A 19,889-nucleotide genomic window follows, 5' to 3' on the forward strand; every position below is an offset into this window, starting at 1 on the left:
TACGATTGGTTGGTGATGGACAGGATGTCATGACATCACTCATTTTTCTCTGGACGACAAATCCCAGGCTAAGAATGATCAGGGTTTGGCGATCAAGTGACAACATTAATTATTTTGCTGTAAATCACTGCACAGGTCTTTGAGCTAAGAATAAAAAGGCATAACACAACAAAACACGCCCCTTAATTTTACAAAAAATAAAGATCATTATTTCCTTGCCTTGGATAACAGAACAAAAATACGCACAAACCACAGGCGTCAAAGTCTGTCACGGATTTGATTTATTATCCACAACAGTACAGTAGCGCATGAAGTAGGCGAGTCTTTTTTTTAGTAGAAGTGATTTGTAATACAGTTTGTTCACTGACGTTTCTCCGGCTACGTTACTCGAGTATGTCAGTATATTCATGATGACGTGTATGACGACGGAAGTTTTTAACGATGTGACATTCAGCATTGAGTTCATATGAATTAGTCCCAGAAACACACCTTGTCCACCTGTGCTGTCCTTCTTCAGGTCACCCAGTCTGGTCTGCAGCGCCGTTTGGCTGCTTGCCACCTTCTGTTTGTTGGCCTTCTGCTGACTCACCAAACTGTATCGCAAAAAAAAAAAAGAAATACTGTAAATCCTTCATTCATTCATTCATTTTCTACCACTTATCTGAACTTCTCGGGTCACGGGGAGCCTGTGCCTACACACACAAGGTGGAGGCGAGAATCGAACCCCCAACCCTGGAGGTGTGACGCAAATGTGCGAACCACTAAGCCACCGTGTCATGATGGCGATCAGCTGAGTAACTGAACTGAACTAAACTGCACACGACAATAAAAAGGTCCACCCTGGACGGGGCACTGAGGACACACTGACACATGTCGGACAATTTTGTGACACCAATCAGACTAGAAAGCATGTCGTTGACCAGGAGGAGGAAACCAGTGAACCAAAAGGAAATGTGAGTCTCGTAGCCTCGACGCAAAACTAATGTAAACACATGAACAATAAGCACACATTTCAGTTTTGGACTAACATTCTTTTAATATTTGTTTTCACAGCACGCCACTTTGGTAAACATTACACCGTCCAGGACACGGGTTGTTTAAAGCTGCGAGTGAGATCTGTCTGGTTAGAAAGCTAGACAGAAAGAGGAATACTCACTTTTCGGCGATGGCGACGGAGTCCGGGTCAGTAGGTGGGATGATGAAGCATATTCCTGGGGCTGCTAGGGTGCGACCGGATGAGTCTTTCACGTCCCATTTCGGTCCATTGTTCCTAAGCATGGTGTAACGTTCTCCTCGGTGGATCTGACCCTGCGTGTGGCGTAAATAAAGAAGGAAAAGCGTTTGTGTCGATCGTTTTCCATGAATATCTTCCAATAATAAAGAGGGACAGAAGATGACTAGTGTTTAATACCCCTTCTGTGTCAAAGTCGCACAGAGCCTCGATGGGAAGGAGCTTTTGTGGTGCAGTCTTGCGGTACTTCAAGGGCAGAACCTGAAGGCTGCGGTTTTGAAGCGATTTCACTCGATCGTCAAAGGAATCCATGGCTTTCCCCTGGTCCTGAACGAATAAAACACAACACAACCTTTACTGAGACTCTAACACAACCTTACACGCCCAGACTTACACACACAAAGCAAATCTAATTAATAAAATGCCAAAAAAAGACTATTTACTTTCAGGTCTGCGAGCAAGCCTTCTAACTGGTACTGGTCTTTAAAGTCAGGGTTGTATTTCTGGTTGATTTCAGTTTCCAGGCGCTTCAGCAGGTCTAGAGTGTCTCTGGACTCCTTCTGAAACTGTACATGGCAAAACGAGAGATGTAAAAATCCCACGTCAGGTTATTCAAGCGTTTTTAATGCTCTGACATTGTATGGATGTTTGTTTAGCCCTTAAAGCGAGCGCACGGGTCCTTACCTTATGGTACTCGTCCATGTTCTTGAGGTGGTTCTCTTCACAGATGAGCAGGTTGAGATATTCCTTCCAGTCTGCATGGACAGCATCCATATGCGCCTGGACACGAATAACTGGATTTTACTTTGTTTTTTCAGACAATTCACAATAAGCTTTACTAACAAACTATTTTTCAACAGCTACAGAAGTACGTTATTCAATAAGCTACGGTTTTAATGTTCATTCATTCATTCATTCATCTTCTACCGCTTATCCGAACTTCTCGGGTCACGGGGAGCCTGTGCCTATCTCAGGCGTCATTGGGCATCGAGGTAGGATACACCCTGGATGGAGTGCCAACCCATCACAGGGCACACACACACTCTCATTCACTCACACACTCACACACTACGGACAATTTTTCCAGAGATGCCAATCAACCTACCATGCATGTCTTTGGACCGGGGGAGGAAACCGGAGTACCCGGAGAAAACCCCCGAGGCACGGGGAGAACATGCAAACTCCACACACACAAGGCGGAGGCGGGAATCGAACCCCCAACCCTGGAGGTGTGAGGTGAACGTGCTAACCACTAAGCCACCGTGCCTCCCAATTTAAACATCTTCCAATTAGATAATCAGACAGATTGAAAATCCGAGACGGGAGGCAAAATTTCCAGAACTGGGAATTCGTTGTTTTTCCCTGAAGCAGTGACTACGCTAAAGTAAGCTTTAAGACCATCGTGCATTTTCCAAAGGTGAAAAACATCCGAAGAAGTGGATCTTGCATTGTACCAAATCGCCTGCACACAAACCGAGGAGTTTTAACGGGAAAACTACGCGGTCATGTCATCATATCCACCATGTTTACGAGATCTCACTGCTTGTGTGTGTTGGTTCGCAGTCACTTTTTTTTTTTTGCTTTCCCCCAGACTCTAAAGCACCGTAATAAATTAATCAAACAATTCAGCTAATGTAAAAAAAAAAAGACGACCATCATCATCACGATGTGCGATTTGACCTGATGTGCTGTTTTTTTTTTTAAGGTTGGCACCAAAACACTGATCTTGAAATCCTTCCTCTAGTGTAGTCAGCTAGCGAAAACAAACAAACAAACATCTTAAATATCTTCTTCGGAGATATATTGAAGAACCAAAACCTGCGAAGTCATGTGATCTTCGGGACGACGACGACGACACAAATGTCACTATATCCGTATGATAGCGTCGTATCGTGTCGCATAACTCTTTACATCAGTTTCGATTTCAACGTTTCAATGTAGCAGATTTTCTTTACGATAAAAATTGGGACCGTACCTCGATGACGTTCTTTCCTGGGTGTCCCTGGGCGATGAGTTTTTCCCCGTCGTCACTCAGTTTGGTGATGGTCCCTTCCTTGGATTCCAGACACTTGCTGATGAAGTTCTACATAAAAAGTGTTAAAGTGGAAGTTTTCAGCCTTATTATTATTATTATTATTATTATTGTTATATTTTGGGTTATAACCCCATTAGGTCTGGTTTGATTCATACATTCATTCATTTTCTACCGCTTATCCGAACTTCCCGGGTCACGGGGAGCCTGCGCCTATCGGGCATCGAGGCAGGATACACCCTGGACGGAGTGCCAACCCATCACAGGGCACACACACACTCTCATTCACTCACACACTCACACACTACAGACAATTTTCCAGAGATGCCAATCAACCTACCATGCATGTCTTTGGACCGGGGGAGGAAACCGGAGTACCCGGAGGAAACCCCCAATGCACTGGGAGAACATGCAAACTCCACACACACACAAGGTGGAGGCGGGAATCGAACCCCCGACCCTGGAGGTGTGAGGCGAACGTGCTAACCACCGAGCCACCGTGCCTGCCCGGTTTGATTTATTTGAATAAATATATTAAGGTTAATATAGTAAGACAAAATAGTAGGGACGTGTTTCATCGATTTTCTTAAGTAGTTCAGTACTTAGGGCTTAGGGTTAGACCAGATAATGTTGGGGATTTTTTCAGGAAACGTTACAGCCTGGGTTTATTATTACAGCACCGTGACACACACTTGGTGAAGGTTGTTACCTCGTACTGCCTCTTGCGAGCCGGGTAGTCGAGGTTGGCGTCGCTCCAGTCGTACATGACGCGTTCGTCAGCCTGCTGATCCAGCCAGTAGAGCTCGTTGGTGCAGCGCTGCATGTAGTCTCTCAGACTGAGCAGGTTCTTCTGACGAGCCGTAGAATTCGCCTGGGTGTGATTGGCATAAAAAATGCATTCTGTCATCTGGTTGCTGAATAAACTCAATCTTACACCGATCTAAATTCTTAAACCATCGGTTCAAACTGGATGAACTTCAAACTCACAGACTTTAGAGCTCTTGGATGAAAGGCTACTGATGTGTTTGATTTCTCTACACAGACTTTTAATGAAATCTAATGCTAGAACATTCATGAAAGGAAACAGCAGAGTTTTTTGTTTTTTTTTACCAGGAGTTTGTTGTATTTCAGCTGCAGGCCATCGACATACTCCTGCAACACAAATGGGAGAGTCGTGAGATGAGTCCTGCTGATTTGGAAGAATAAATCAGCAGCTTTGGAGCACAGCTTTAACATAAGATTGTGCGCCTATGCTAATGATAAGCGAATTAGCTGTGCGGTTACATCACCTTATCTCCCTGTCCGATGTAAGGAGCCAAGGCTTCCACTTCACTATGAAAGATATTGTGCTCTTCCACTTCATTCTCAATGGTGGGCAGATCTTCTCCAAATCCTTTGCTGTTCAGGTTTGCCTGCAACACACACACACCGACACAGACACACACACACCCTTCCTGATAAATAGTTGGCTTTGACTTGATTTCCAAAAGAAGACATGGAAATAAAAAGCGAGCCTAAGAGACGAAGAGAGATGGAGATCATTGTGGTCGGTTACCGTTTTCTCGTCGACGATCTTGCCCCAGTTGACGCTGGGAACCCCTTCGGATCGTGTCAGGTGGTAGATGTGGTTGTGGTCGTTACGCAGCTTCTTCACACGCTCGCGCAGCTGCTTCATACTTAACAAACAAAACAACAACCTCAGTGTACTTTGTGTATCGTTTAATCCACCGCATCCTAAACTACCTACAATGTCGATGCCTTAATGTTAAAGCAGCAAGACAGTAATGATGGTGGGCGAGGGGAGGGGAGGGAGGGGTGGGTGGTGTCTTTGGTGTACATGTACATTATTCTCTGAACATCGTCGGAATGGTCAAACATGCTACATGATTTAGATGTTCTGTAAACCTTCTGGTTGGAATCGTTGTTTACGATAAAGAGCGAAGCTTCCTATAGAGTAAATATCAGTGGGACATGTTGCTACATTCAACATTCACAAGGATGTTAAACTGTTGATGTCATGATTTTATCTGCGTTCTGTCGTGTGGGCATCTACTCACTCGTGCTCGATCATCTCGGCCTGCGGGTGCTGCAGGCGCTTGGCTTCGGCTGCGTCCTCGTCCAGACCATTTAGCAGCAACAGCGAGTTCTCGATGGTCTTGTTAGTGGAGTCCTGATACAGCGGTGGCTTGCCCTCGTTGATCTTGATCACATCCTGTAGTCATTGAGGAAGTCATATGGTTAGGATGATGAACTTTTTTCATTCCTGTTGCCTCCGGTGTTCCCGCAGACCAGTTCACGCATCAAATCGTCGGACATGCTCGGTACTTTTAGTTAGATGACCTAGAGGAGGTTTCTTTGGAGGATCGTTTCGAGAACAGGATCTTTAAACGGTTTAGATCTCCGGCACCGGATACGTACCGTCCCTTTTTAACCACGTTAAAACTGATATGGAATAGAGCGAATATTTATCATAAACATTAGGGATGTCGTAAGGGTGTTATAACAAATAAGCGTCACCTTGTTGAGATTCTGCTCCGTCTCCAAGATGTTCTTTTCCACCTTGTCAGCATTCTTCTGCAGCTTCTCGATCAGAGAGGTCAGACTCCTGGAGCGCAAAAAAAAGAGACAAAAAAAAACGTTTATGCTACAAATGGAACAAGACGACTGAAACGAGCGAGTGACATAACATATACAGTATAACTATATATATATATTCATCTATATTTCCACAAGCAAATGAATCTAAACGTTACAGCCCTTCATAAACAGTTCATAGAGGAAGACGATACGGCACTCTGTCCCTCTACTCACCTGTCAGATAAAACAAGTCCACACCTGCGTTTATTTTGTTAATAGTGCTGTGTGCACAAACTCTCTTCGTTCCCAGAACAGAGATGAAATCACACTGGGAATCGGATGGCCTGGAAAACTAAACTGCCACGCCCTTTTTTTTTGACCACGGCCGGTACTGTATTGTGTTGAATTATGAGGAAATCTTTCTCATAAGAGTTGTAACAAAGGTGTAATATTTGTTATTTCACACAGCCGGGCCTGACTTAACATGAAGAACCTGACAGCACTTTTACCCAGAGGGCTTCTCGTGCATGATCACTTTAGCTCTTTAATTCCTGGAGAAAAGCCTCCATCTGTAAGAGCTTTGAGCTTTGTCGAGATTAAAGCGACGAGGGAAAGTGAGATCGCGACACGACAGTGCCGGTGTTTCGTACTGTACGTGAACGGGACGGACGGGTTTAATCCCCTACGGGTTTTTGAAGAGATAATAAAAGTAAATCAAACTGAGAGAAATTCTATAAAAGATAAACACATCTCGATGACAAAGAACGTGCAAGCTCTCAGGGCCTTGCTCAGGGGCCCAGCAGTGGCAGCTTGGTGGACCTGGGGCTCGAACCCTTGACCTTCCGATCAGTAGCCCAACTCCTTAACCACTGAGCTACAGTACCACATCCCCATAAAGCCACATATACATTACAGCACAGGGGAATTATTTTCTTCACATACCCCAACTGAGGAGGTTGGGGTCAGAGTGCAGGGGCAGCTATGATACAGCTCCCCTGGAGCAGGGAGGGTTGAGGGCCTTGCTCAAGGGCCTGGCAGTGGCAGCTTGGCTGTGCTTGGCCTTGAACCCCGATCTTCCGATCAAAAACCCAGAGCCTTAACCAGTTGCGCCACCACTGCCCCGAAGGTCTATATGAGAGAGGGAAAAAAAAAAAAAAGCTTTTATAGACAGGACAATCTGAAAGGGTTTTGACTTGCAAAGCGTCTCGCTGCCAGCACCATCTGAGCTCACCGTCAGTGTGCAGAGATCTGCGCTTCAGGCACAATATCAACATAACTTTATTTTCCCAGGCGATGACTGACACGATACTACGCTGAGCTACGACGAAAACTCATAAAGCTGTGCAATTTTCTGCCAAGCGCTCGCTTTAAACACTCATGATGTCATGATGTTTTTTTTAGCAGTTCTGTGATCGTGATGTAATTCTTGTAATGTTTGGATGTTCACTTCCAGCATAATGGAAGCTTTCTGCCGAGGACGTTTCTCCTTTCTTTCATGCTTCGTTTCTGCCGTAAAGATATGCAGGGAGTTGGTGCAGTATCAGTGGGAGAGGTCACAGTCATTTGTTGCCACACCGCATGTTTCTTGGATAAACACACAGTGGTGGCGCCGGTTCTGGGATTTTTGGTGAGAAGGGTAAGAGTTCACGTCACAGCGTTGCCAACAGTGAGCTCTTGAGTAACGCTGTTAACTCTCTGCTACTCGAGAGACACTGTAACATGTTGGAACTCACTGCCGAGGCACAGAAGACTACATTTGCCAGGTTTTGCCATTCCTCAGACAAGCCAAGTCTGAGTTCTCATAGAAACACAACAGAGATTCTGTGGAGAATTAAAAAAAAACCCTAAGCCTACATTTTGTGCTGCATATTCTGACCATAATACCTTCATTATCCTCATTAGAAATAGGCAATCAAATCATTTTATGAACGTGAGGTTTTCCACCATTCGACAACATCGGGTGCGACTCCCATCGATGACTTAGACAGAAAGCTATGCATCTGAAATGTTTTCCTTCTCTGACATCTGTTTTGAATACAATAATTTCAACAACAAGAAGAAAAAAAGCAAAAGCAAGCCACATCCCTGCTGTGTACGTCCCTTAAAATCTACCCAGAGAGCTCTGTGTAGGCTTGGCATGAGGAGAACATTGTGGGTTGTAGTTTTGTGGCTGACGATGACTCATGCGAGAGCCGGGCCTTTCTTGTGTGTCTCGTACAGGAAACGAGTGTCAACGTTCAACCGATCCGATTCACATGTAGGACGGAAGGCCGATCACAATACATTGACGTGGGCTTCGACACCACACACATCAAACACGTCCCACTGAGCTGCAGCACAACCAGAACAAACTTCACTGGAAAAATGCCAACGATTTTTTACTAAACCTTAACACATCTAGTATCTCGTCGAGAGCTGGTGAAGCACCGTTTCAGATCTTTATGTATGAAAACAAATCAGCAGCACAAACGCTCAAGGCTAAACCCATATATCCGATCCAGTCTGCTTGTTTCAACTTGAATTGTAGTTTCTTGGACCTTCCAACCCTGGAACTAGAAAATCAGGCCATTTGAAAACAAAGAGACACTTCAAGGTCTTAAACAAGAAGATCTAGCCAGGGAAAGGTGCGATGATAAGGGAGGGGAAAGCGGACATTGTTCAGATTCCGTGTTACCTCCCACCCAGGTAAACATTCATGCAAAGAAATGCCATTCATGTCAAACATCCACACACCTAGAAATGCCATTCGATCCAAGACGATGTTAGCGAAACGAAGCGCTGTCGTATCGGACACCTCCTATTAACACACCCGTTTTAATTAGTCGTGTCGTTGTAAGATGGCTTAACGAATACACCCGCATTAAAAGGCACCACTGTAGCAAAATTATTATTATTATTATTATTATTATTATTATTATTATTATTAACTAAATAATGACTGATTAATTGATTGTATTAATTAATTATTAACTAAAACGACTAGTTACATTTCTATGTAGGAATAACAGGTGTAGCTAAGTACATTCTCAAAAATAAAAGGTACCAAACTTTCTTTTCCTTGTCGCTGGGGTGGTGCCATCAAGGGTGCATCTTTATTATTTGCCTCTATACCTTGAGGGTACACGATTAGACATTACAAAGTATCGCTATTAGGGGATGTAATAGCCTAGCGGTTACGAGGAAGGTTGCGAGTTCGATTCCCAGGTCCAACAAGCTGGGCCCCTGCTCAAGGCCCTTAACTCTCGGTTGTATAACAGAATAGGATGTCTGATAAATAGAATAAATTATATCCCTTTAAATCCAGGTACATTCTTACAAATAAACATCCCCTCGTATTGTAGTCAAGGTGCCATCGTCATCCAGGCGACACGTTTTTGTACATTTACATGTTTTGTATATATCATTTAAGATACATAACTGGACCTTAACGATGACAGCACATTAACACGCTATAAAAGTTACACCACATTTACCTTCTCAAGGTTTATTCTCGGATATAAAGCCGGGTTTACGTTCAGGTTCACGAGCTGTCACTTTCATTTGGGGGATTTTATCTATCAGACAAATTGTTAGTCTATCTTAAAAATAAATAAATAAATAAATAAATAAATAAATAAATAAATAAAGGTTTACGTGTATAGACTTTAGAGCTGATATAGAAATGTTACACCTTGGATACTGAAAGTAGGTTGGAAAGGAAAGGGAAGTGCACACAAGCCCGTAAACAAATAAATAAACAAATGTGCGCGCGCACACACACACACACACACACACACACACACACACACACACACACACACACACACACACACACACACACACAGTCCTGAACTAATGCAGAACAAAACAAAACTCACTTTTTAGTGAACGAAGCCGGAGCAGTCACACCGGTCTTCACCGTCTTATTCTTGAACATGTTGACAGATTCCCAGCGCTTGTATCTGTAAAATCCGGTCAGTCGCGTGCGGTTGTGCTTTAATGTTTATCTACACACTGAGTACTGGTACAAACTCACACTAAACACTCGCAAAGCCAGGACTCACAGCTGCTCTGTTATAGCCAACACCTGCAGCAGTCTCACACACACACACACACACACACACACACCTGGGCTATTTTACCATGCGCAGGGCAACGCCCACGCTTGTGGGCGAGGTTTCAGATGTAGTACAGTGGGCGTGGCTTCGTGCACATAATGCATGAAAGTGTTACAGGTTTTAGGATGAACTAGAAAAGGTTTAACTCCGTTTAACTACAGGATAAAATTATACAATTTTAGAAAGCAATGGAATTAAGCCTTGCAATGAAAATCAAACCCCAGAGGATTAAAAAACACACAAAATGACACAAAGCAATGACATCATACTTTATATAAAGAAGACAGAAATATAAAATATAGAATGCAATAAGAAAAAAATATATAATAACAATTCAAATTAATTTTTTTTTCATTTTTAAATTTTACACCGTGAACAAAATTCCAAATGAAATGACCAAAACAGCAATAAATAAATAAATTAATAAATAAATAGATAGATAAATAAATAAATAAATAAATAAATAAATAAATAAATAAATCAGAATGCAAAAGAATCTAAATTAAATTACACAAACCTATGACATTAAGACTGCAGAGCAAAAAAAATACAAAGAAACAAACAAACAAAAAAAACAACAACATAAAAGTACAAAATTTGGTTAAAACGTTTTTCTTAAAAAAGAAACATCACAGTATATTATTATTATTATTATTATTATTATTATTAGTAGTAGTAGTAGTAGTAGTAGTAGTAGTAGTAGTAGTAGTAGTATTAGTAGTAGTATTATTATTTTGATTTTTATTATTATTATTATTATTACTAGCACCAATGCTAAATTTTAGTCAAAACCAAAATATTAAATTGTGACGGAAAACAAATTTTCATATTTAAGCACAAATGCATCTAAATATTTTATAGCCAATAATGTTTGATGTTCTAGGTAATGGTCTACATTTTGCACCTTCAATTTGTGTTCATTATTGTATAACCTGTACATGGTCATTGTGAATATGCATTAAATATTAATGCTGTGAAGCAGACAAACACTGTTAGTTACAATACTGTTGTGAATACATAATAAACAATGACATGTTCAGTAATGAAATAAGGAGCTTGTGTTCAGGTGAAATGTTACTGTCGTGCACGATCGAGAACGTATAATGATTTGGAAACAGCTGACGGCTCAGAGAGAAACTCCAAATCATAGCCTGTGTACTTGGAGTCTTAGACTTGTTCCTTCAAACCATCAAGTTAAAAACATTCATTCTGTTTCCTGACTGGAATAATAGAAAAAATATCTAATAATAATAATAATAATCTTTTTTTTCTCTCTCCACAGTACAGTATTAACTTTGTGTTCTGGTTCCAGTCCCCTGATGGAGCAGATTACAGTAACCTGTCTAACCTGTGTGAAGAATGCATGCGGGTGTCATTATTGTGTCTTCGTCTGTCAGGCGCTGATTCGTGGTAAAATGTTATAATGAAGAAACGTGTTGAGCTCAAACAAAAAAAATTCACTGGAAAGCTAACCAGTTGATTTCACTGGAATTGATCTGTCATTAGAACTAATTATGTTGTAATGACTGGAATTCAATTTTGGTTTTCATCGAGTCAGGTATTTTGACTCAGTTCACTCACAAGAGTCGACTCTTCTGGCTCATGAATGATTTGCAGATATTTTCGTGCAATATTTCGACCGCTTGTTGTACGGTATTTCTTTTACTATTTTTTCTACATTGATGTCCATTTCATTGTAGTTTATATTGTTCCTGTTGGTTCTCTGTTTAGTTATCAGGACTCTGTTCTAATTATTCTAATCAAATTTGGATTCTGCAAACTCATGGTACATGCATACAGCACCTATCAGTCACACTGCCTCTAGACAAGGCCTCATACATGCTGCCTCATACACAATGTCCTATGCACACTGTCTCATACACACTGCCTTATACACAATGCCTTTTACACACTGCCTTTAGACAAGGCCTCATACATGCTGCCTCATACATGCTGCCTCATACACAATGTCCTTTACACACTGCCTCATACACACTGCCTTATACACACTGCCTTATACACACTGTCTCATACACACTGCCTTATACACACTGCCTTATACACATTGTCTCATACACACTGCCTCATACACACTGCCTTATACACACTGCCTTATACACACTGTCTCATACACACTGTCTCATACACACTGCCTTATACACACTGCCTTATACACACTGTCTCATACACACTGTCTCATACACACTGTCTCATGAGACAGTGTGTATTAGATGGCATGTATGAAATCAAATCAAATTAAAGTTTATGTGTATGTGATTTGATTTTACACATGCCATCTAATACAGACTGTCTCATACACTGTCTCATACACAATGTCCTATACACACTGTCTCATACATGCTGTCTCATACACACTGTCTCATACACACTGCCTCATACACACTGCCTCATACACACAGTCTCATACACACAGTCTCATACACACTGCCTCATACACACTGCCTTATACACACTGTCTCATACACACTGTCTCATACACACTGTTTCATACACACTGTCTCATACACACTGCCTTATACACACTGTCTCATACACACTGTCTCATACACACTGTCTCATACACAATGCCTTATACATTTACACTTACACTGTCTCATACATGCCGTCTCATACAAACTGTCTCATACACACTGTCTCATACACAATGCCTTATACACTTACACTTACACTGTCTCATACATGCCGTCTCATACACACTGTCTCATACACACTGTCTCATACACACTGTCTCATACACAATGCCTTATACATTTACACTTACACTGTCTCATACATGCCGTCTCATACACACTGTCTCAAACATACTGTCAGCATTCAGCACTGTCTCATACACACTGCCTCATACACACTGCCTCATATATGCTGCCTAATACACAATGCCTCATACACACTGCCTTATACACAATGCCTTATACACACTGCCTCATATATACCGTCTCATACACAATACCTCATACACACTGTCTCAAACACACTGCCTTATACACACTGTCTCATACCTCATACACACTGCCTCATACATACTGTCTCATGCACAATACCTCACACACACTGTATCAAACACACTGTCAGCATTCAGCAACTGTCATACACACTGCCTCATACACACTATCTCGTACACACTGGCACACACTTTTCCTACACACCAATACACACATTTCGCCTCATATACACTGCCTCACACATTTTATACATGCCGCTTTATACACGTTGACACTTACACACTGCCTCATACACACTGGCTAATCCATGCTGTCTCACACACTGTTTGATACACACTGACACACATGTTTCATACATGCTGCCTTATACACTCAGACACTTACAAACTGCCTCGTATACACAGACACATACTCACGTAACATACACACATTTCACACACGCTCCCTCAGACAGGTTGCCTCATACACACAGACACATACACACGTAACATACACGCTCCCTCAGACACGTTGCCTCACACACACAGACACATACACACGTAACATACACGCTCCCTCAGACACGTTGCCTCACACACACAGACACATACACACGTAACATACACGCTCCCTCAGACACGTTGCCTCACACACACAGACACATACACACGTAACATACACGCTCCCTCAGACACGTTGTCTCACACACACAGACACATACACACGTAACATACACGCTCCCTCAGACACGTTGCCTCACACACACAGACACATACACACGTAACATACACGCTCCCTCAGACACGTTGCCTCATACACACAGACACATACACACGTAACATACACGCTCCCTCAGACACGTTGCCTCATACACACAGACACATACACACGTAACATACACGCTCCCTCAGACACGTTGTCTCACACACACAGACACATACACACGTAACATACACGCTCCCTCAGACACGTTGCCTCATACACACAGACACATACACACGTAACATACACGCTCCCTCAGACACGTTGCCTCATACACACTGTCTGTTATTTTAATTATATGAAAGTGACTTTTTTTTGTACTTGAAAATTGCAGTATTATCTTCACAGGTGTTTAGTGGGGTTGAAGGTCAGGGCTCTGTTCCTCCACTCCAGCCTACGCAAACCACATCTTTGTGTCACGAGGGAACAGGATTCAGCCCCTTCGTTCCAGTGAAGGGAAAGTATACTGTAAGTATGGGGCTACTACTGACAAAGACATTCTATACACGTGTGTGCTTCCATCACATATATACAGTAGTAGGTGCCATAGTCTTCTGTCCACAAACCTTTGGCTACACAGTGCATGGTTTATTACTTAGGTTGAAGTTTGGGGACCAAGTTCCTTCTCATACTCTGGGCTCCTTAATTACTATTAAGCACAGCTTCCAGTTTGGTTGTAAACTGAAGATACATTAGTGTGGAGTTGTACATGTGGAGTTATCCATCTGACCTGTTTGGATCTTCTCCAGGTTCTCCGGATTCCTCCTGCCTTCCAAAAACTGATGTGAATGAGCCCTGTGAGTGGAATTCTCTCTTCAACCCTGATAAGAAAAAAATAGCTAAATAACGATGAGACTTTTTCCACATTTTTCTCCTCAGTTTGTTCACCTGCTAATTCACAGCCTTCACCCAGATTTCCCTGGACACATGAAAGGTACATACAGAGAAAGTGTGAAGGATAGTGTGTGTTTCTTTCTCCATGACACCTGAATCTATCCAATACCGAGTGTATGCACACTCAAAGGGAAAATCTAACCAGTCGCTTCATTCATGATTTCACAGACACCAGCAACCAGGTTACATTGCTGTGATTGACAGGTGAGAGAAAGCCCTCCCACCCAGACAGCACAGCCAGTCAGATCTCCAGACGATAGTTTGAACTCTTTCCTGCCGCATCTCTCGGGATCTCAGAGTCCGAACCATCACTCTTTAAATATAATCTTTTCTTTTCATTGTGCTTTGGGAAATTAAGACAATTTTTTGGCATCGTTCTGTGAACATAGCAGGTTAAAACTCACAGATGGTGCTGATAGAATGGCTTTGGTTGTTGGATGAGTCATAGGCAGGAGTGTGTGTTTGGGATAGGTTGAGACTCCGTAGGACTGAGAGCGAAACTGTGAAACTGTTAAGCAGTACAATTCCGCTCACATGCCCGTGTCACTTAATTAAAAACGATGAGGCTTGTTGACATCTCCGGCTCTGATCAGCGTTTAACTTTGGGCTCAAATATCACTAACCTCAGAATGAAACCGAATCCCCAGACCGACCGACCGCAAAATGTCCTCAGCACAGAACGGGAGGAGAACGACCCAATGCGGCCTTTAAAGCACAGTTAAAGCGGTAAAACAGTAATTATCATGAAATATAATGGTTTTATAACAAGCTCATTAAAGGAGGAGCTGCCCGTGCATGTTTTAATAAAATCTGGGGAATATCAGACAAAACTCGATCATGAATCAAAACAAAAGGACTCTCGCTAACACCTAAACTGGGCACCGTTTTGCTAACATGGTGATTGTTTTTATTTTATTCATTCATTCATCTTCTACCGCTTATCCGAACTTCTCGGGTCACGGGGGCCTGTGCCTATCTCAGGCGTCATCGGGCATCGAGGTAGGATACACCCTGGACGGAGTGCCAACCCATCACAGGGCACACACACACTCTCATTCACTCACACACTCACACACTACGGACAATTTTCCAGAGATGCCAATCAACCTACCATGCATGTCTTTGGACCGGGGGAGGAAACCGGAGTCCCCGGAGGAAACCCCCGAGGCACGGGGAGAACATGCAAACTCCACACACACAAAGCGGAGGTGGGAATCGAACCCCCAACCCTGGAGGTGTGAGGCGAACGTGCTTGTAAAGTACTAATTTAGCTCAAATATCAAGCTAGCGCTAATTCGGTTGGAGGTTTGATAGAAGGGTTGCTAGATTTCATCATTTCCGTAGACGGTTGAGAGATCGACGGGTCTGATTGGGACTCTACGTCCATAAACTGGGACTATAAATGAATCTGGATATTTTGAATAAGAGCTAATAATCGTTGGTGTAACATTGTGATTTGTAATGATACTCGAGGCTAATCAGATGACGCGCGCGTTCGGTTGGGACGAGTGTGTTATACAGTAGTACCCGGCAGAGCGGAGTGTTTAACCTGCGCTCGGAGAGATGGGATGCTGTGGAGTGACATCACCGTCGACTTTCACGTCCAAGGCCGTTGGTGGGAGGGGCCCCATTTTATTTACACACCTCTCTACAGTGTCATAAATAAACACACATTACACACCAAGGAATACACAAACACACACACACCTCACACATAGAAGTACACACACCCTTAAGCGAGTCAGTTTGATGGTATCATGTTACTGCCATAGTAATACTTAGTAGTATGTATCTATTTTGGTGTGTGTGTGTGTGTGTGTGTGTGTGTGTGTGTGTGTGTGTGTGTGTGTGTGTGTGTGTGTGTGTGTGTGTGTGTGTGTTTGTGTGATCCTTGTACTAATATGGCATTTGCGAGCTGTTAAAAGTCTCAGTATTACTAACTTTCTTCCTTCATTTTGTCTTACATTCTGACCTGATACTGAAGTATGTGCCGTATTACTGAAAAGATAGAAAGACATAAACCAGAGTGACACCAATCTGTGTGCTGAGAAAGAGAGAACTTCAGCTTCAGACTGTTTATCGCTCCATGTCTATAGATAACAGTGCGTCGCAGTGCCAGAACTTTCGAGCAGCCCGAAGGAAACGTCCGAAGGCCCGCTCATTTGCATACCGTTTGCATATTTATAGTTCCATGCATTCTTTGCAGTTGTACAGATGTTTAAAGGCCACTTTTACTCGTCGTACAGGCGTTACGCAACACGGATTGTTTCACAGGTATAGACGTTTATATATAACTTGTGTTTTCACAATGGCATGTGTAGGTTATACTTTACTATGGGAAGAAAATGACATCCACTTTACAGTTTGATCGTTCATTATACCGTGTCCTGAAACTCTCTGAGGTTCTGATCAGCTGAGTCGGCGTCGTGGTGGATCCGGAGTCTATCGGTCTCTCTCAGGGCAGTCTGCGCACCAATCCACATACTGGCATGATCTTTGTTTCAGGTTTTGAGAGGAAACCTGCAAACCTGGAGGAAATCTGGGTCTCTCAGGATAGAATCCAACGGGGATATAAATTATGAAGAAATAAAGTGACGTGACGTGACGTGACGTGCGGCTAAGTACGGCGACCCATACTCAGAATTCGTTCTCTGCATTTAACCCATCCAAAGTGCACACACACACACACACATACACACCGTGAACACACACCTGGAGCAGTTGGGGGGTTCAGTGCCTTGCTCAAGGGCACCTCAGTTGTGGCCAGCCCGAGACTCGAACCCACAACCTTCGGGTTACAAGTCAGACTCTCTAACCATTAAGATGAGCAACAGGACAGTGTTCATGATTACAGCAGCAGCAGTTCACAGGCACAAAGCTACAGCATCCAGCTGAGACGCAAAGTGCCACAAATATCTCTCACTCCTCTATGGTCATGGGTTTGACTCCCACCTGATTTTGACAGTTTTTCCTCTTTCAGAGCAAAAAAGTACCCCCCAAAGTACCTTTCAGTAAATGGCTCTTCAAAGAACCCTCTTTTTTTTTTCTTAGTGCCATGAAGAACATTTTTATAGTCTAAATAACCACTTTTCCCCACTGCAAGGAACCTTTTGTTCAGTGGAACCTTTGAAAGTTAAAGTTCCATAGATGTTAAAGATTGTAAGAGTGTAGACGTGAATGGGTTTGTGAGTCCTTGTGTATGATTGTGCCCAGGGATGTTGACCACCAGTTCAGGGTGTCCCCTGGCCTATGCCCCAAATCCTCTGGGATAGACTCCAGGCTCCCTGTGACACTACATAAAATGGATGGATGGATGAATGGATGGATGGATGTATACTTAATGAGTGGTCCTGAGGTTCCATGAGCTTTGTTGATAGTGTCACAGAGGTAGGGGTCCAAGCACCAAAGTCAACTAAGACCTGTTCATGAATAGGCTTTATTATTATTATTATTATTATTATTATTATTATTATTATTATTATTATTATTATTATTATTATTATTTTAATTCATTAATTCATTCATTCATTCATTCATCTTCTACCGCTTATCCGAACTTCTCGGGTCACGAGGAGTCTGTGCCTATCTCAGGTGTCATCGGGCATCGAGGCAGGATACACCCTGGACGGAGTGCCAACCCATCACAGGACACACACACACTCTCATTCACTCACACACACACACACACACACACTACGGACAATTTTCCAGAGATGCCAATCAACCTACCATGCATGTCTTTGGACCGGGGGAGGAAACCGGAGTACCCGGAGGAAACCCCCGAGGCACGGGGGTTTATGCAAACTCCACACACACAAGGCAGAGGCGCGAATCGAACCCCCAACCCTGGAGGTGTGGGGCGAACGTGCTAACCACTAAGCCCCCGTGTCCCCCCATTATTATTATTATTATTATTATTATTATTATTATTATTATTATTATTATTATTATTATTATTATTATTATTATTATTATTTAAAAGAAAAAAATTTAAAGAACTTAAGAAACGAATCCATGCACAGGGTTCCAGTGGAATTTATTTTACAGGATGATAAGCCACTTCACTCGATCACAGTCCATCCACATAGTTAAACATTAACTGTATCAATTATTCAATCATCAGTTTGTATCTCTGCCAAAGTTCACAAACTAAAGATAGAGGAGCTTCAGAGCGCTCGCTTGTTAAACCAGAGCTTCTGCATATTAGGATTCTTGATGGAAGATCTTTGTATGCAGATAAGATGCTCGTAATTACAGTTGTACTATATATTTATCAGTAAACCCTGTGCTGTTCTGTGGTGTCTGACAGACAGACGGATCCTTTAAGATCCTGTAAGTTGGGAGGTGGGACCTCCATTCGTTGGACTTGTCTTTGCAGCACATCCCACAGATGCTCGAGCGGATGTGGCGAATTTGGAGGCAAGTCATCTTGAAATGATGATCTCTTTGTCATGTTCCTCAAACACCTGGTTATCCCTCAGAGAACATCGTCCTGCAAAAAACAGACACCTGTTAAGGAGTAACATTGGCATGGGGTTATTGTAGGATTGTCAAAGTATACTGTAGCCAGCAGAACATACTGTACTAAACTCACACTGCTTGCTTTTTCCCATAGTGCATCCTGGTGCCATCCCCTCCCCAGGTACACAACACACACACACACACACACACACACACACACACACACACACACACACACACACACACACACTATCAGATGTTATCAGATTTATCTGTTATCAGATTCACTTTTCAGCAATATACAGGTGTATTTACAGGTCTACAGCACTTTGGTGTCCATGACCCTGTCATCGGTCCACTAATTTGTAACCCTTGAAGCACTTTTAGTAAGTTTTGCGACCTGCTGCTCCGAACCGGTCGTCCCTCCGGCGATATTTATCCCTTTTCATAGTCACTCAGGTGCTTTTATCCTGCTTCTTACACTATGACTGAAAGTGACGTGACGTACGGCTAAGTACGGTGACCCATACTCTCTGTGTTTAACCCATGCAAAGTGCACACACACACACACAGCAGTGAACACACACACACACCGTGAACACACACCCGGCGGCCGGGGAGCAGTTGGGGGGGTTCGGTGCCTTGCTCAAGGGCACCTCAGTCGTGGTATTGCCAGCTAGAGACTCGAACCCACAACCTTAGGATTAGGAGTCAAACTCTCTGACCAAATATAGCCTAATATATCCTGCCCATTTACAGGTTTCTAATGTTATGGACAAATTTCTGAACCAGTTAATACCCTTTATGTTTTATGTTTTAGGCTCATTTAATTTAAAAGTATGTTTTTTATCTTATTTTAAACTTTATTGAAGGTCATTGTTGTATGTGTGACT

General features: G+C 42.7%; 1 protein-coding gene across 3 annotated transcripts in view; it reads right to left on the reverse strand.

Moving 5' to 3' along the window:
* Positions 1-9,956, reverse strand: part of LOC113657310 (periplakin) — a 33,622-nt gene extending 23,666 nt beyond the window's left edge. For 2 of the 3 annotated variants that reach the window (XM_047800864.1, XM_047800863.1), the window contains exons 1-13: positions 9,698-9,956; positions 5,781-5,868; positions 5,321-5,475; positions 4,819-4,939; positions 4,553-4,675; positions 4,374-4,415; positions 3,973-4,134; positions 3,207-3,314; positions 1,916-2,011; positions 1,675-1,797; positions 1,412-1,558; positions 1,157-1,308; positions 490-593 (exon numbers count right to left, since the gene is read on the reverse strand). In XM_047800864.1, the coding sequence (XP_047656820.1) occupies positions 490-593; positions 1,157-1,308; positions 1,412-1,558; positions 1,675-1,797; positions 1,916-2,011; positions 3,207-3,314; positions 3,973-4,134; positions 4,374-4,415; positions 4,553-4,675; positions 4,819-4,939; positions 5,321-5,475; positions 5,781-5,868; positions 9,698-9,756 (1,480 nt within the window). In that variant the 5' untranslated portion in view covers positions 9,757-9,956. The remainder of the gene's footprint in view (positions 1-489; positions 594-1,156; positions 1,309-1,411; positions 1,559-1,674; positions 1,798-1,915; positions 2,012-3,206; positions 3,315-3,972; positions 4,135-4,373; positions 4,416-4,552; positions 4,676-4,818; positions 4,940-5,320; positions 5,476-5,780; positions 5,869-9,697) is intronic. The other variant, XM_027168983.2, reaches the window with a different exon arrangement.
* Between the last annotated feature and the right edge of the window lie 9,933 nt (positions 9,957-19,889).

The sequence above is a fragment of the Tachysurus fulvidraco genome, chromosome 15 (assembly GCF_022655615.1).
Source record: "Tachysurus fulvidraco isolate hzauxx_2018 chromosome 15, HZAU_PFXX_2.0, whole genome shotgun sequence".
Taxonomy (NCBI): Eukaryota; Metazoa; Chordata; class Actinopteri; order Siluriformes; family Bagridae; genus Tachysurus; species Tachysurus fulvidraco.